At 50.6% G+C, this 15,554-nt stretch overlaps 1 protein-coding gene across 1 annotated transcript in view; it reads left to right on the forward strand.

The window, feature by feature from the left end:
• Positions 1 to 15,554, forward strand: part of cngb1a (cyclic nucleotide gated channel subunit beta 1a) — a gene marked incomplete at its 3' end in the record, with an annotated part of 68,553 nt that overhangs the window by 44,534 nt on the left and 8,465 nt on the right. The window contains exons 21-33 of the mRNA XM_083921227.1: positions 692 to 736; positions 1,370 to 1,397; positions 7,026 to 7,179; positions 8,363 to 8,452; positions 8,544 to 8,692; positions 8,806 to 9,054; positions 9,879 to 10,087; positions 10,165 to 10,215; positions 11,513 to 11,599; positions 11,680 to 11,744; positions 13,592 to 13,714; positions 14,801 to 14,942; positions 15,080 to 15,239. Of these exons, the coding sequence (XP_083777353.1) occupies positions 692 to 736; positions 1,370 to 1,397; positions 7,026 to 7,179; positions 8,363 to 8,452; positions 8,544 to 8,692; positions 8,806 to 9,054; positions 9,879 to 10,087; positions 10,165 to 10,215; positions 11,513 to 11,599; positions 11,680 to 11,744; positions 13,592 to 13,714; positions 14,801 to 14,942; positions 15,080 to 15,239 (1,552 nt within the window). The remainder of the gene's footprint in view (positions 1 to 691; positions 737 to 1,369; positions 1,398 to 7,025; positions 7,180 to 8,362; positions 8,453 to 8,543; positions 8,693 to 8,805; positions 9,055 to 9,878; positions 10,088 to 10,164; positions 10,216 to 11,512; positions 11,600 to 11,679; positions 11,745 to 13,591; positions 13,715 to 14,800; positions 14,943 to 15,079; positions 15,240 to 15,554) is intronic.

Below are 15,554 nucleotides of genomic sequence, written 5' to 3' on the forward strand. Positions count from 1 at the left end.
ATCAAACAGCCGAGGCTTCGTCCTCCTGAGGTTGAATTTATTCTCTCTGACACAAACTCACTGCGTCTTTCTGACATCGTTCTGTTTTATAATTATGCATAAAGGAAAAACAAAAAAGTGCTAACTCTGTTTTTCATATTAGCGTCTATCTGGCTGTTCAGTAACACCCTTTCAGAATAAGACTTCCTGTCCGACCCTCGTGTTCTCGTTGTTTGAACAGAGTTTTTAAAAACATCATAATTGACCTTTGACCTCTTTTTTCAGGATGAAAAAGAGTCAAACTGACCACAGAGCTGATCCTGATCCTTCACATGTTCAGAAGTTGTTTTCTGTTTTGTTTGGACCAGGACTCTTATTTTGAAAGGGTGTGAGGTCAGACTGGGAGGACACTGAGGTCTTTGTGTTCACCGGCGAGGGGGCGTGGCCTGCTACGGTCTTCTGTGATTGAATGAATCCTGGTTTTCTGACTCATTGGTGTAAAACAGTGACTGTGTTTTCAGGATGAAGGCTTCAGGATCATTGATTGCATCATTTCCTGTTTTAAACGTGCACGGCTGCTTCCTCTGTTTAGCCTTTTAGTGCAGCTTCTCTGACCCGAGGCTTAATGACATGTTTTATTTGGGGGTGACCCCGAAAACATCTGCCTCTATAATAATAACTATCTTCATGTGTGGTGTCTGTGACTGTGCAGGAGCAGGAGCAGGAGCAGGAGCAGGAGCAGGGAGACAGTGAAGAGGTGAGTCAACGAGTCTGTGAAGGTTCTCATGTGTTCAGGTCGTTGTTCTCCTCAAAGAGACTTCAGTCCAAAGCAACTGGACCTGGTTCTTTGTCAGGAAGACGTTTCACCTCTGATCCAAGAGGCTTCATCAGTTCATGTACACATCTGACCAGGACCAGGACCAGGACCAGGGCTGGGACTGGACCAGGACCAGGACCAGGCCGGTTGATGTCACTGGAACCCTTTGTGCTCCGTTGTTAGAGTGGCAGTCGTTGGTGGAAGTTGGACTTCGTTAGTGCTGGTCCAGTCCATGCCTGGTCCTGGTCCTGGTCCTGGTCCTGGTCCTGGTCCAGTCGTTGGTGGGAAGTTGGTCTGAACTTGGTTAGTGCTGGTCTAGTCCCAGCCTGGTCCAGCTCCAGCTCCTGGTCCTGGTCCTGGTCAGATGCGTACATGAACTGATGAAGTCTCTTTGGACTGAAGTCTCTTTGAGGAGCGATGAGTCAGCGATTAGAGCAACGACGCCCCACAGGTTGTGCCGTGTCAGCATCGAACCGCAGCTGTGTCTGTAACTGTGGTGGAGTGAATGTGTGTGTGTGTGATATTAACTTTCATTATGACTCTGAATGTGAACACGTTTGTCTCTTCTGTCAGGACGATGCAGCAGACGTTGGATGCGGAGGTGAGACGACTAAAAAATACACAAAATCAAAGTGTTTTATTCGTTAAAGAGCCAGAAATAGAGTTTCTCTCTGACCCGTTCAGGATTCACGCTTTATGGACGTATTTCACATGTTTCTGAATAACCAGGACTTTCTGAGTCCATCAGACGGTAAAATGGCCGTTAGTCGTCGTGTTTATTCAGGAGACTCCTGAGGCGACGTATCACTGTGACGGGTTCACACTTCACCGTGTTGTTGTGGCGTCTGTTCGACCACGTCACGTCCCGCTGAGAGCTGCGTCCAATCAGCAGAGGAGGAAAACGTCCCTGCTGTCAAACGGACGCTCGAGCGACTCACGTGCAAAATCAGGGGCGTTTAATCGAGGTAGACCCGCTTCATTCAACCCTAATGTAAACAAACCGTAACCTGCGGCAACAGCACTTCGGAGCACGTTAAGTTTATTTATTTATTTATAACTTTGGACACGACTAACGACATGAAACGCCAACAAACGAGCGTTTAACCTGCTCTCCGGTCGATCAAATGCATTTATTAGGAAACGAATCACTGAAGAGAGAAAGTGACGGACGACAAAACAGACCCTGACAAAAGAGACCACGGCCCGTTTGGGAGAGGTGGGCTTTAGTAAAGCACGTTTGCACGTGTACGAGCACGAGCGTGCGCACGTGTACGAGCACGAGCGTGCGCACGTGTACGAGCACGAGCGTGTGCACGTGTACGCACTCACACTGTCCTTCCGCACCGGGCCAAAACAGATTTTTCGGCTAAAGCTTAGTGCGTTTGACCAGTGTGAGTGCAACCACTCCGCGCATAACTGCGGCCAGTTAGCCGTCCACGGCCCGTTTGGGAGAGGTGGGCTTTAGTAAAGCACGTTTGCACGTGTACGAGCACGAGCGTGCGCACGTGTACGAGCACGAGGCCTACGGCGGTTCTGAGGTCATTTCCTGTGCGTCTGTTGGGACGTAGAAAAAAGAAGGAGGGACCATGCGCGGACATTTCAAACAATGGCGGCGAAAGGTTGTTGTCACTTGGAACAGGAGAAAGTTGACTCATGAATCCTCTGGCTTCAGACAGACGACGCAGAAAGACTCTGCACACGCGATCACATGAAACCTCCTCAGTGACGCTTTAAGCATCATGTCGTCTTTTTATAAACGCCGTCACGGCATCAAATATTCTACGGTTCGCTGCGTTTGCTGCGTTTGCTGCGTTTGCTGCGTTTGCTGGGTTCGCTGTGTTCGCTGTGTTTGCTGCGTTCGCTGCGTTTGCTGCGTTTGCTGCGTTTGCTGCGTTCGCTGCGTTCGCTGCGTTCGCCGCGTTCGCCGCGTTCGCCGCGTTTGCTGCGTTCGCTGCGTTCGCTGCGTTTGCTGTGTTTGCTGTGTTTGCTGTGACGTCTCGGTGCAGAGAAGTCACTAATCTGGATTGATTGCGTTCTATCTTTAATACTTTTGTCCGTAGTCAAATGAAATTGAATGAGTTTTATTAAATCAGTCTTTAAAAGTCTCGACTTTAACAAAGACGCCAGATTAAGAAGTGAGGCGCACACACACCGACAGTGCTGCGTTTGTGCAGGAGCGTCAGAGGAACCGTGGCAGCAGCGATGGTTTAAAGCAGAGATGTCAAAGTCAAACACATCAGAGGCCAAAGAACCAAATCTGCTCTGAGCCGAGGGCCGGACTGGTTCAATGTTTATTAAAACATATTAAAATTATTGCATTTAACCTGTTGAACCAAGACCTGACACAGTGAACCGTATTTTATTTAATGATTAAATGAATAATCCAATATTTTTGTACGGCTCTGTCAGTGATTGGGCTGAAAGGTGACATCTGCCCTGAATGCTGATGAATAATGAACTTGTGGGCTACCGTTGCATTGTGGGTAATGTAGTTTTGGTCCATGAAAAACACCAGCAGGCGGCTGTGGCGTGCGGGACGGTTCTGATACTCATCATATATCATCCCGGGGGCCAAGATAGTTAATTCGAGGGCCGGATCTGGGCCACGGGCCTCGACTTTGACACCCATGGATTAAAGGATCTTTCTCTGTAGCTGGATCTTTATTTTCCGTCCTTTTGTCTTTTTAATCGTTCTGTTTCCTTCAAACTGCACCAACGATGTTTTTCATGGGGTCAATTCGACCGCAGCGATTTAAACGTCCAGGAAAGGATCAGAATCAAAGTGTAGCTCCAGTTTTTACGTCTTATGTTCTCTGTGTTTGTTTGTTGACTTCTTAAATAACATTTTAAATGAAACACTTTCTTATACGTGTGTTTGGAAATATACAGAAAAAAACACAAATATCTCACTAATTTACCTAAAACTGGATTGAAGGACGTTCGTGTGTGTTTTAAAGTAAGTTTATTATTAATAATTACAATTTTATGTTATTTATAACATTTGGAATTAAATCAGTTTCCATTATCAAGCAGATTAACGTGTATTTATGAATGTTTTTATTGTAAAATAGATAAAAATAATAATGATTAAAATCGTCCAAATGATCAACACGACCCAAAGGAACACGATGAAGTTTGTGTAAAAATACACTACATGAAAAATATAATTCTGTTAAGTCTGTTTCAGGTTTTCCCAGTTGTTAAATTAGGAAAAGTCTCATATCATCTTTAGCCTCTGATCCTGGATCAGGTCTCAGGGACAGCAGCTCCAGCCTCTGATCCTGGATCAGGTCTCAGGGGCAGCAGCTCCAGCCTCTGGTCCTGGATCAGGTCTCAGGGCCAGCAGCTCCAGCCTCTGATCCTGGATCAGGTCTCAGGGGCAGCAGCTCCAGCCTCTGATCCTGGATCAGGTCTCAGGGGCAGCAGCTCCAGCCTCTGATCCTGGATCAGGTCTCAGGGGCAGCAGCTCCAGCCTCTGATCCTGGATCAGGTCTCAGGGGCAGCAGCTCCAGCCTCTGATCCTGGATCAGGTCTCAGGGGCAGCAGCTCCAGCCTCTGGTCCTGGATCAGGTCTCAGGGGCAGCAGCTCCAGCCTCTGATCCTGGATCAGGTCTCGGGCGCAGCAGCTCCAGCCTCTGATCCTGGATCAGGTCTCGGGCGCAGCAGCTCCAGCAGGGGACCCCAAACTTCCCTTTCCCGGGCCACATTAACCAGCTCTAACTGGGGGATCCTGAGGCGTTCCCAGGCCAGTGTGGAGATCTAATCTCTCCACCTGGTCCTGGGTCTTCCCCGAGGCCTCCTCCCAGCTGGACGTGCCTGGAACACCTCCCTAGGGAGGCGCCCAGGGTTCATCCAGACCAGATGATCCTGAACCACCTCAATTAGGAAACGTCTTTAAATATAAATCAAAAACAAATGATGCATTGAATTAAGCATGTAGTTAGAGATGTTAAACATGAAGTTAGAGATGTTAAACATGAAGTTAGAGATGTTACACAGTGAACGGGGTCTAAGTGACCCTGAGGAGAACAGGAGGTTAAACCTGCAGAGGTTCCAGAAGCTTCTCTCACCATCATCTGCTTTCTGACTCTTTCTCCGTCCAGTTCCCGACCTTTGTTCTCCGCTTCTAAAGAGCTTCCTGCTTCGATTCCCGCGCGCTGCCGAGCATCTGAGGAGCTGCAGGAAGCTGATGCACGACAATTACCTCACCCCTCCCAAGCTGTCCGCGCTGACCCCGCCGCCCGAGCTGGCCCGGCTCGCCCAGGAGCTGTCGCAGCTCCCCGAGCAGGCGCGGCAGTGCTGCATGAGCGTCTACAGCCGCTTCACACGCCTCAACTCCACCTCCCAGCATCCTCCGCAGCCTTAACCCCGCCCTCCTCCTGCAGACCCTCGTAGAGGAACCTCGTAGACGCCTCGTTGTTCTGTAGAAACCTTTAAACGGACGCTGACACCCCACGCCCTCCTCATCGTCGCTCCCGTCAGCTCTGCGCTGCTTCACCGCGAGCCGCCGGCTAACCACGCTGCAGGTGACGTCACAGGAGCTGCTGTTTGTTCCCTCTGCAGGAAAAACACGTTTAAGGAGCATGTGTGTGTGTGGGGGGGGGTCCTGCATTACATACGTTTGTTTTCCTCTGTTTTCCCGTGATAACGAGATGATTCATTTAAGAGTGGCAGACGTTGGTGGAAGTAGGTTTGGACGTGGTTAGTGCTGGTCCTGGTCCTGGTCCTGGTCCTGGTCCTGGTCCCAGCCTGGTCCTGGTCCTGGTCCTGGTCCTGGTCCAGGTCCAGGTCCAGTCGTTGGTGGGAAGTTGGTCTGGACTTGGTCGTGTCGTTGGAGTCACAGGAGGGCATTTGTGAACGGACCTCAAACGGCCCCATGTGACTCCAACGACTGTTATCAAGACTCCATAGAGCACTAACCAAGTCCAGACCACCAACGACGGAGCACAAAGGGTCCCAGTGACATCATCGGCCTGTGAGAGGTTAAAGACCTGGATCTCACACCAGTTAGTTGGACCAGTCCCAGTCTGGTCCTGGTCCTGGTCAGATGCGTACATGAACTGATGAAACCTCTTTGATCAGAGGTGAAACGATCTGGAGAACATCGGGCGTCTATCAGTCTATCACAGGACACATAGAGACGAACAGAGACAGACAACCATTCACACCTACGGGTGATTTAGAGTCATCAATGAACCGAACACCTGCACGTCTTTGGACTGTGGGAGGAAACCGGAGAACCCGGAGAAAACCCACGCAGACACGGGGACAACATGCAAACTCCACACAGAAGGGCCCCAGCTGGGATGCGAACCTGAAACCTTTTCGCTGTCCAGGTCATCGTTCTCCCCAAAGCAACGCCCGTCAAAATCAGCTGTTCCCTCGACGAACAACCAGGAGGAGTTTAACAGCGAGCACAGAAATCTACAGATTACAGTTTGAGTTCATCACAGTAAATAAGTGAAACCATCCGTCAGTGTTTAAAGTCTTTATGAGGCGGGACGAGTCACTGTGACGGGAATCTGTCACCTTTCACTCGTTACCTTGTCATCTCGTTACCTTGTTAGCTCGTTAGCTCGTTCTCGTTAGCTCGGGGGAACAGCCTCCGTTTGTATTCCAGTCTTTACGGCACAGTAGTTTGAGTCGTCCACCGGTTTCGGAGCAGCCCTGTTTCCTAAAGCCGGGTCGATCTGAGCCTCCACGTGATTACACCCAGTCCCTCACAGACGGGCGTTGTGGCGAGAAGCTGGTTTTTCCTACAACTGTGTTTGTCGTCACCAGACCCAGGGGTCCGATTTTGGGGGCCAGGGCTGAGGTGGCTCCGACCGCTCCTCCTGTGCACCTTGTGTACACTGTGAGACAACAGACACACGATTAAAGGGCTTCGTCTGCAGCTTCGTCTGCAGCTTCGTCTGCAGCTTCGTCTGCAGCTTCGTCTGCAGCTTCGTCTGCAGCTTCGTCTGCAGCTTCGTCTGCAGCGTCCTCACATGTGAACAAACGCAAACGCCCACAAACGACTGCTTCCACAGGTTTCACACCTCTGCAAACGAATGTTCTTGGTTTAGGCTCCGTTAGCTTCAACGGTGCACGTGAGAAAACAGAGGAACTCAAATGTATGTGATGCAGGACCCTTTAGTGAAGACACAGAGACACTGAACAGCGTTTAAGTCTCAGGTGTGAGACGATGATGTGACCTGTAGTCCGACGCTTCTCCTGCTCCGCCCCTCAGGGAGCGGTGGTCCAGGTCTGGGTGAAGCTCCGGAGCTGAGGGTGGAGGATGTGGACCAGGATGTGGGGCACGGAAATGTCCCGAACATCCCCAAAATTATCACGACCCAAGAACCCGACGGCAGCGATCTGAACGACCCGCCGTCAAAGCTCAGGTAAGAGACGCGTCTCCACCTGCACTGCTGCTCACCGGCCTCAGGGGGCGCTTTAGACACTGCACCTCTGTACAACGTGTTACAATACCCGTAATTTAACCCACGCCACTGCTACACACACGTCTGTGATTGTGTTTTCATGTCTTTTCTGTCATGTCCTGATATTTCTGCCTCTGATTCTTCAGGTTTTTTTAATTCTTCATGTCGATCGTGATGTTTTATTGGAAAAATTCACGCTTGATTGGAGTCAATAATATGTTTAAATGACTTAAACCGTCCCCGTAACGTTAGTGCAGGTGTTCCACAGGGTTTTATTCTTGGCCCCCTTTAATTCACCTTATATTCAGTATATAAACAATATCTTCTCTGTCACCCTAAACTGTACATTTCTATGCAGACGACAGTTTATTATATTCATCTGCCACTTTTTCTTATTCGAGCAAATGTAAAAGCCTTCTTCAAACCCATCAGAGTCCAAAGGCCTCGTGTGTTTTTAGCATCTGGAGCGACTGTGTTGGGCCCAATCCTACGAGCCGTGCACAGCTGCACCTGAGGTCCAGGATCCTCTGCCTTTAACCATCCAACCCTCTCAAAGATGAGTTCTCCACCTTCACCGTGGTCACCATCACCGGCGTGGGGAAAATGGCCGACGTTTGGACACAACCAGGACACAAACGGCTCCTCTTGGTAGTGACGTTGTGTTTCCTCTCTGTCGTGCACCTTCACACACGCCGGGAGCTGCAGGTGATGGGTTCAGGGCGAGCTCCGAGAATCCAATCACCAACAACAACACGGGAAAACTATGATGCTTTCAAGGAAACCGGTATTTCTGAGTGCTGTAAATCTAACCACGGTTACAAATCCATAAACAGATTACTGGAGTGTCGACCCACGCTCCTGTTTGTCAGAGCCCTCGCTTTAAACCAGGCTCTTGTAAAGGGGTCTGACAAAGACCTGATCACCGTCAAAGACCTTTACATCAACAACAGCTTTGCATCTTTTGCTCAGTTGCAGGAAAAATGTCAGAAATGTTGTCAGGCGGTCGATCCCTCACTTTGAGGCTTTAGCAGCGCAGCGTCTACGAGCTTAAGACCCGAACCTCCCGACTCCAAACACATGAGTTCTCACAGCGAGTTTCAGAATAATCTTTTGTCCGTGTCGATGTCCTCGTGTGCTCCTTCAGGGCCGCAGGTGATCCGTCTGCAGATGAGGACGACGCTGAACGTCTGAAGACCTGGTCCGGTCACGGCGACCTGCTGACCGCAGACAACCAGTGAGTAACCACCACTTACACGCACTTTGTCCTCCGCCTCAGTTGACCTCCGTCCTGCACATTTACTGTCCTGCCGTCTGTCTTCCTGCAGGATGCGTCCGGCGTCTGCAGCCAGCGTCGGCAGCGTGGTGATCCAGGACCGCCTGAGCGAGCTCGTCAGGCTGTTTCAAGGTCGAACAGAGAAGCAGAAAGAACGTCTGCTGGACCCGGACGAGTCTGAGGAGGAGAGTCCTTCGGCCTGTACGTTCGTTTCACACGTGTTCTCCAACATCTCTCATTAAAGGAAGATATTTCTGCTTTCTGTAGAATGAGAACAATGAAACCAGCCTGAGTCTGATGTCTGATCCCTGCAGCCCCGAGCAAAGCCCCGCCTCCCCCTCCTCCACCTCCACCTGAAGACAAGAAGGATGACGTTCCCGCAGCAGCAGAAGACGAAGAGGAGGAGGAGGAGGAGGAGAAGTACTTCGTGCTGCCCTTTGAACTGTTGGGGCATCCGGTGAAAGTTCCCAAACCGCACCAACTGCCCAAACTTCCCCCGATGCCCGACTGGCTCCGCGCCATCGTGGAGTACCGCTTCCCCTCCAGCATCGACCCCTTCACCGGTGAGACTTTTACCTTCAACTGTGAACCGTACAAACTAAATTTGAACACTTGTTTCTCTCAGTGAGGTTCAGACGTCACTGAGGGCGCCCTCCCACTGTGCGTGCGTCACAGGTTAGAGACCCTCCCACTGTGCGTGCGTCCCGTGCCCCGTGCTTTAGGGTCCTTGTCCCCCCCTCCAGGCCCGTTTGTACTCACACTGGGCCTCGGAGAATGCTTCTTGCTGCCTATACGTCATCACGCCGTAACACGTCACACGCATTGATGACGTCATGGCGATGCGTGGCTTTGTTTCCAGATCTTTCCGTAGACCTCGGAGTTTTTGTGCGTCTTGTCGACTGTTTTTGAATCTTTTCATCGACCAAATCTGCAGTAAACACTCCACCTCCGCATCACACCAACGTGAACCTTTCACCGCCATTGTTTGAAATGTCCGCGCATGGTCCCTCCTTCTTTTTTCTACGTCCCAACAGGCGCACAGGAAATGACCTCAGAACCGCCGTAGGCCTCGTGCTCGTACACGTGCGCACGCTCGTGCTCGTACACGTGCAAACGTGCTTTACTAAAGCCCACCTCTCCCAAACGGGCCGTGGACGGCAAGCGTGCCGCTACTAGACGTGGTACGGTTGCACTCACACTGGTCAAAGGAACCAGACTTTAGCCGTGAAACGTGCTGGGGCACGGTACAGAGGCACAGTGGGAGGGCGCCCTCAGTCTACTTCAAAAGTAGAAAGTAGCACAACAAACGTAAATAACCAAGTACCTCAGAATTGTGCTTTTTCCCTTTCCAGCACGTTGAAGTGACGTCTTCTCTGCGTCTCCACAGATCTGATCTACGTCCTCTGGCTCTTCTGCGTCGTGGCGGCGTGGAACTGGAACGTGTGGTTGATCCCCGTCCGCTGGGCTTTCCCCTACCAGACCGAGGAAAACATCCACCTGTGGCTCCTGATGGACTACACCTGCGACCTCATCTACATCACCGACATCCTCGTCTTCCAGCCCAGGCTGCAGTTCGTCCGCGGCGGCGACATCGTGGTCGGTGACACCGGAGGTTAAAGTGTCTTTTTTGGTTTGAGCACAAACGACTTCTTCAACCTTTTGTTTTATTTCAGTGCGACAAAAAGGACATGAGAGAAAACTACATGACCACGGAGAGATTCAAGGTAAGACACCTGCGACCAGCTCTAGTGTCCACTTAAAGCTGCATTCTCTCTAATGTCCACTTAAAGCTGCATTCTCTCTAATGTCCAGCAGGAGGAGACTCCACTTAAAGCTGCATTCTCTCTAATGTCCAGCAGGAGGAGACTCCACTTAAAGCTGCATTCTCTCTAATGTCCAGCAGGAGGAGACTCCACTTAAAGCTGCATTCTCTCTAATGTCCAGCAGGAGGAGACTCCACTTAGAAATTGGAAGTTTCCCTCTTTGTTGTACTTCATTAGAAACGTGTGGTTGCACCTTGCTAACCAAGTTAGCTAGCTAGCTTCAGCGTTAGCTCGTAACGGCTCTGTGTTGCTGCAGTACAAGCTCATGACATCTCCAGCTTTAGTCCACCGGGGGACTCAAGGTCAATAGGTACTTTTGAAAGAGTTTTAAATACTGATGTCAGAAATGGTTTAGTTTTGAACAAAAGCAGAACATATGTGAGAGGGTGGCTGGTGCAACGATCACAAATGGGCTCGACGCTCGGTGCCAACTTCGCTCTGCTCGTCTCACTTTAGACCAGGGGTGTCAAAGTGATCCAGAGTCGCTGTGGCTGCAGGTTTTCATTCCAACCAATCAAAAACACACCTGGTCCAACAAATCAACAGTGTGAAGACAGTTCAGGTGATTGAAAGAGTCGAGTCAGGTCTGTTTTTGATTGGTTGGGATGAAAACCTGCAGCCACAGCGACTCTTTACTGGATCACTTTGACCCCCCTGGTGTAGAAGGTCATTGATCCACATCTTAAAGGTTGGGGGAAGTTTCTCCTTCCACTTCAAAAGTATTAATCACTGACTTATAAGAGATGCAAACACGATCATATTCTTTGTCTGGCGGTTTAAGGTTAGAGTCTTGAGTTATTCCAAGTATGGTAATGACAGAAAGTGCGCTCAGCTCTGTCCGCACTAACACTTGATGACACCTTCCTGTCCTCGGTGCGTCTGTGCTGAACCTGCAGCCTTCTTCTCTTTTTACTGCGTGCCGTCTTATTGTGCTCTTTTTTGTTATTGTGTTGCATGCGTTCTGTATTTACCAAGCAAAAACACACCTGATCCAACAAATCCACTGTGTGAAGACGATTCAGGTGATTGCACGACTCAAGTCAGGAGTGTTTTTGATTGGTTGGAATGAAAACCTGCAGCCACAGCCCCCCTTACTGGATCACTTTGACCCCCCTGCTTCAGACCATTAAAGGCGCTGCGTGACCTTGACCTGGAGGTGTATCTGCACTTTAACACTAACCTCCGCTGTCGTCCGCAGATGGACGTCATGAGTCTGTTTCCCATGGAGATCTTTTACTATTTCACCGGCGTGAACTCTCTGCTGAGGTTCCCTCGCCTGCTGAAGGTCAGGACGTCATTAATGTTCACGCACACGTTCGTCCTGACCGCTGATTATAAAGCGCTGACTCATGTCTGTTCCCTCAGTACATGGCTTTCTTTGAGTTCAACGACAGGATGGAGGCTGTGATGAAGAAGGCGTACATCTACAGGTGAGGAGCTTCATCTCAAACACACTTTACAGAGACGACCACCTGCCTGTGTGGTCGGTTCAGCCGGAAGCATGACGGTAAAATAATTCAACATTTGATTAAAAAAGCATATTTCTAGAGCAGGAATGGAGGAACTTTAACTGGAATCAAAGGCTATATGTCTTAGGGCGCACTCACACTGTTCCTCCGCACCGGGCCAAAAATGGTTTCACGGCTAAAGTCTGGTTCCTTTGACCAGTGTGAGTGCAACCGTACCACGTCTAGGAGCGGCACGCTTGCCGTCCACGGCCCGTTTGGGAGAGGTGGGCTTTAGTAAAGCACGTTTGCACGTGTACGAGCACGAGCGTGCGCACGTGTACGAGCACGAGGCCTACGGCGGTTCTGAGGTCTTTTCCTGTGTCGATGTGGACGTTCAGAGGGATAAAACTGTGTCATCTGCATAGAAGAAGAAGCAGCATTTCTGTTATTGTGTTGATTGTTTTTGCACCTTCGTAAAAATCTTTACTGTTTATATTTAGTTTGAATTGCACTCTTTATATTTGCTACCTTATAGTAATATAAATATAGTTATTATATATAATTATGATGCCACTGCTGCTGTCTTGTGTGATCTTAGGGTTTTTTTTCACAGCCGGCTCGTTTGACACAGTTGTTTTGAAACCGGGAGCGTTTTCCCCTCAAAGATTCGCTCGTTTGTTCGATTTTAAATACAACAATCACATTTAGATGTGTGACTAAGGTGGGAGATCACCGAGAAAGGGCGACTCACTTCCAATCCTCCCCTGTAGAGATTCATTTGCAGTGTAGACGCAGTAAACCCTCAAAATCTGGCCTGAGGCAAAATCTTCTGGTGAGATTCTAACAAGTAAAAGAACCGTTTGACATTTATTTAACACTTCTGAACTTTTCCAAGTGAACAAAAGTAACCAAAGCAACAAATGCAACCAATTAAACTTGAAAACTTGAAAAAGAAAAAGAGCGACAGGTCTAAAAATGACCCTAAAGATTAAGTCTGTGAATGTTCTCAAGTGTTCAGGTCGTCGTTCTCCTCAAAGCAGCTTCAGTCCAAAGCAACTGGACTTGGTTCTTTGTCAGGAAGACGTTTCACCTCTGATCCAAGAGGCTTCATCAGTTCATGTACGCATCTGACCAGGACCAGGACCAGGACCAGGACCAGGACCAGGCTGAGACTGGACCAGGATCAGGACCAGGACCAGGCTGGGACTGGACAAGGACCAGGTCCAGCACTAACCAAGTCCAAACCTACTTCCACCAACGACTGTCACTCTAATGACGGTCGTTGGCACTTGGAGCACAAAGGGTTCCAGTGACATCATCGACCTGTGAGAGGTTAAAGACCTGGATCTCCACACCAGGTAGTTGGTCCAGTCCCAGTCTGGTCCTGGTCCTGGTCCTGGTCCTGGTCCTGGTCCTGGTCCTGGTCCAGTCCCAGCCTGGTCCTGGTCCTGGTCCAGTCCCAGCCTGGTCCTGGTCCTGGTCCTGGTCCTGGTCCAGTCCCAGCCTGGTCCTGGTCCTGGTCCTGGTCCAGTCCCAGCCTGGTCCTGGTCCAGCCTGGTCCTGGTCCTGGTCCTGGTCCTGGTCCTGGTCCGATGCGTACATGAACTGATGAAGCCTCTTGGATCAGAGGTGAAACGTCTCCCTGACAAAGAACCAGGTCCAGTTGCTTTGGACTGAAGCTGCTTTGAGGACCCTAAAGATTAAAATCAAAGAGGCCCCAGAATGGATCCTTGAGGAACGCCACGTCTCATTCTATTGTGCACTTGTTCATTAATTTCCTTTAATCTCCATTTTGTGTTGTTGTTGTTGTTGTTGTTGTTGTGCTTCAGGGTGATCCGGACCTCCACCTACCTGCTCTACTCTCTGCACATCAACGCTTGTCTCTTCTACTGGGGCTCCGACTACGAAGGCCTGGGATCCACCAAGTGGGTCTACAATGGCAAAGGCAACGCGTAAGACGTTAATGATGCTCCTGCTGCACAACAGCCGCGCTGCTCGATACCTGAACCAGGGCGGCAGCTAAAGACGACACAAACCCATGAATCAATTCTCCAAACAGCTGCTGATTCACTTGATAGTTGAAAACTCCTCCATTAACCGATTAATCGTTGCAGCTCAATAATGAACGACTGTCGGTCACGGGTTCGTATTTAGACGATCTGCAGCAGATGATCTAAAGTGCACCGTGTGTGTTTACCGCGTGTTCGACTCCACTTGTGTGAGTTAGGGCGAACTCCCACTGTGCCTCTGTCCCGTGCCCCAGCACGTGTCACGGCTAAAGTCTGGTTCCTTTGACCAGTGTGAGTGCAACCGTACCACGTCTAGGAGCGGCACGCTTGCCGTCCACGGCCCGTTTGGGAGAGGTGGGCTTTAGTAAAGCACGTTTGCACGTGTACGAGCACGAGCGTGCGCACGTGTACGAGCACGAGGCCTACGGCGGTTCTGAGGTCATTTCCTGTGCGCCTGTTGGGACGTAGAAAAAAGAAGGAGGGACCATGCGCGGACATTTCAAACAATGGCGGTGAAAGGTTCACGTTGGTGTGATGCGGAGGTGGAGTGTTTACTGCAGATTTGGTTGATGAAAAGATTCAAAAACAGTCGACAAGACGCACAAAAACTCCGAGGTCTACGGAAAGATCTGGAAACAAAGCCACGCATCGCCATGACGTCATCAATGCGTGTGACGTGTTACGGCGTGATGACGTATAGGCAGCAAGAAGCATTCTCCGAGGCCCAGGTAGTGTGAGTACAAACGGGCCTGGAGGGGGGGGGACAAGGACCCTAAAGCACGGGGCACGGGACGGAGGCACAGTGGGAGGGTCTCTAACCTGTGACGGAGGCACAGTGGGAGGGTCTCTAACCTGTGACGGAGGCACAGTGGGAGGGCGCTCTAACCTGTGAAGGAGGCACAGTGGGAGGGCGGCCTCAGTCTCTTGGTTATGGTCGTGTTACATGAGGGAAATGAACCTTTGATCTGATGTTACTTCCTGTTAGGGTTTCTGAAACACGTGATCTCTGTGTCTCCCGTCCTCCTGCAGTTACATCCGCTGTTACTACTTTGCGGTGAAGACGCTGATCACCATCGGGGGACTGCCGGACCCCACCACCGTGTTCGAGATCTGCTTCCAGCTCATCAACTACTTCGTTGGCGTGTTTGCGTTCTCCATCATGATCGGTCAGGTGCGTTTCCTCACAGTCACCCTGACAACAGTGAATAAGATGCTTTTTAGTGTTTAACAGTGAGACAGAGGAAGAAAAGCCCGAACACGTGAGGCGAAGGTGTCGCTCTAACGTGTCTCCGTGTCTCCGGGGCTCAGATGAGAGACGTGGTCGGAGCTGCGACCGCCGGCGAGAACTACTACCGCGCCTGCATGGACAGCACGGTCAAGTACATGAACTCCTACCACATCCCCCGAGACGTCCAGAACCGCATCAAGACCTGGTACGACTACACCTGGAAGAGCCAGGGCATGCTGGGTAAGCAGCCGCAGCCGCGCGCGTCCAAACGACAACAGGAAGTGACATAAACTGCAGTTCAGGGAGCGACCACCGGGGGCTCCAGCACACACCCAACCCCAAAGACCCCCGTGTTAAAATGTCCATGAGGGGGGTCGAGGTAGAGGGGGAGGGGCTCCGTGCGGGGGTAGAGGGGGAGGGGCTTGGTGGTAGAGGGGGGGGGAGTTGTTGGGTGAGGGGGAGGGGCTTGTATGTGGCTCTGTTGGAGGGGGGAGGAGTTCGTGGTAGAGGGGGGGTCGTGGTAGAGGGGGAGGGGTGTGGTGGGAGAGGGGAGGA

This window comes from Echiichthys vipera (assembly GCF_963691815.1).
Source record: "Echiichthys vipera genome assembly, chromosome: 1".
NCBI lineage: Eukaryota > Metazoa > Chordata > Actinopteri > Perciformes > Trachinidae > Echiichthys > Echiichthys vipera.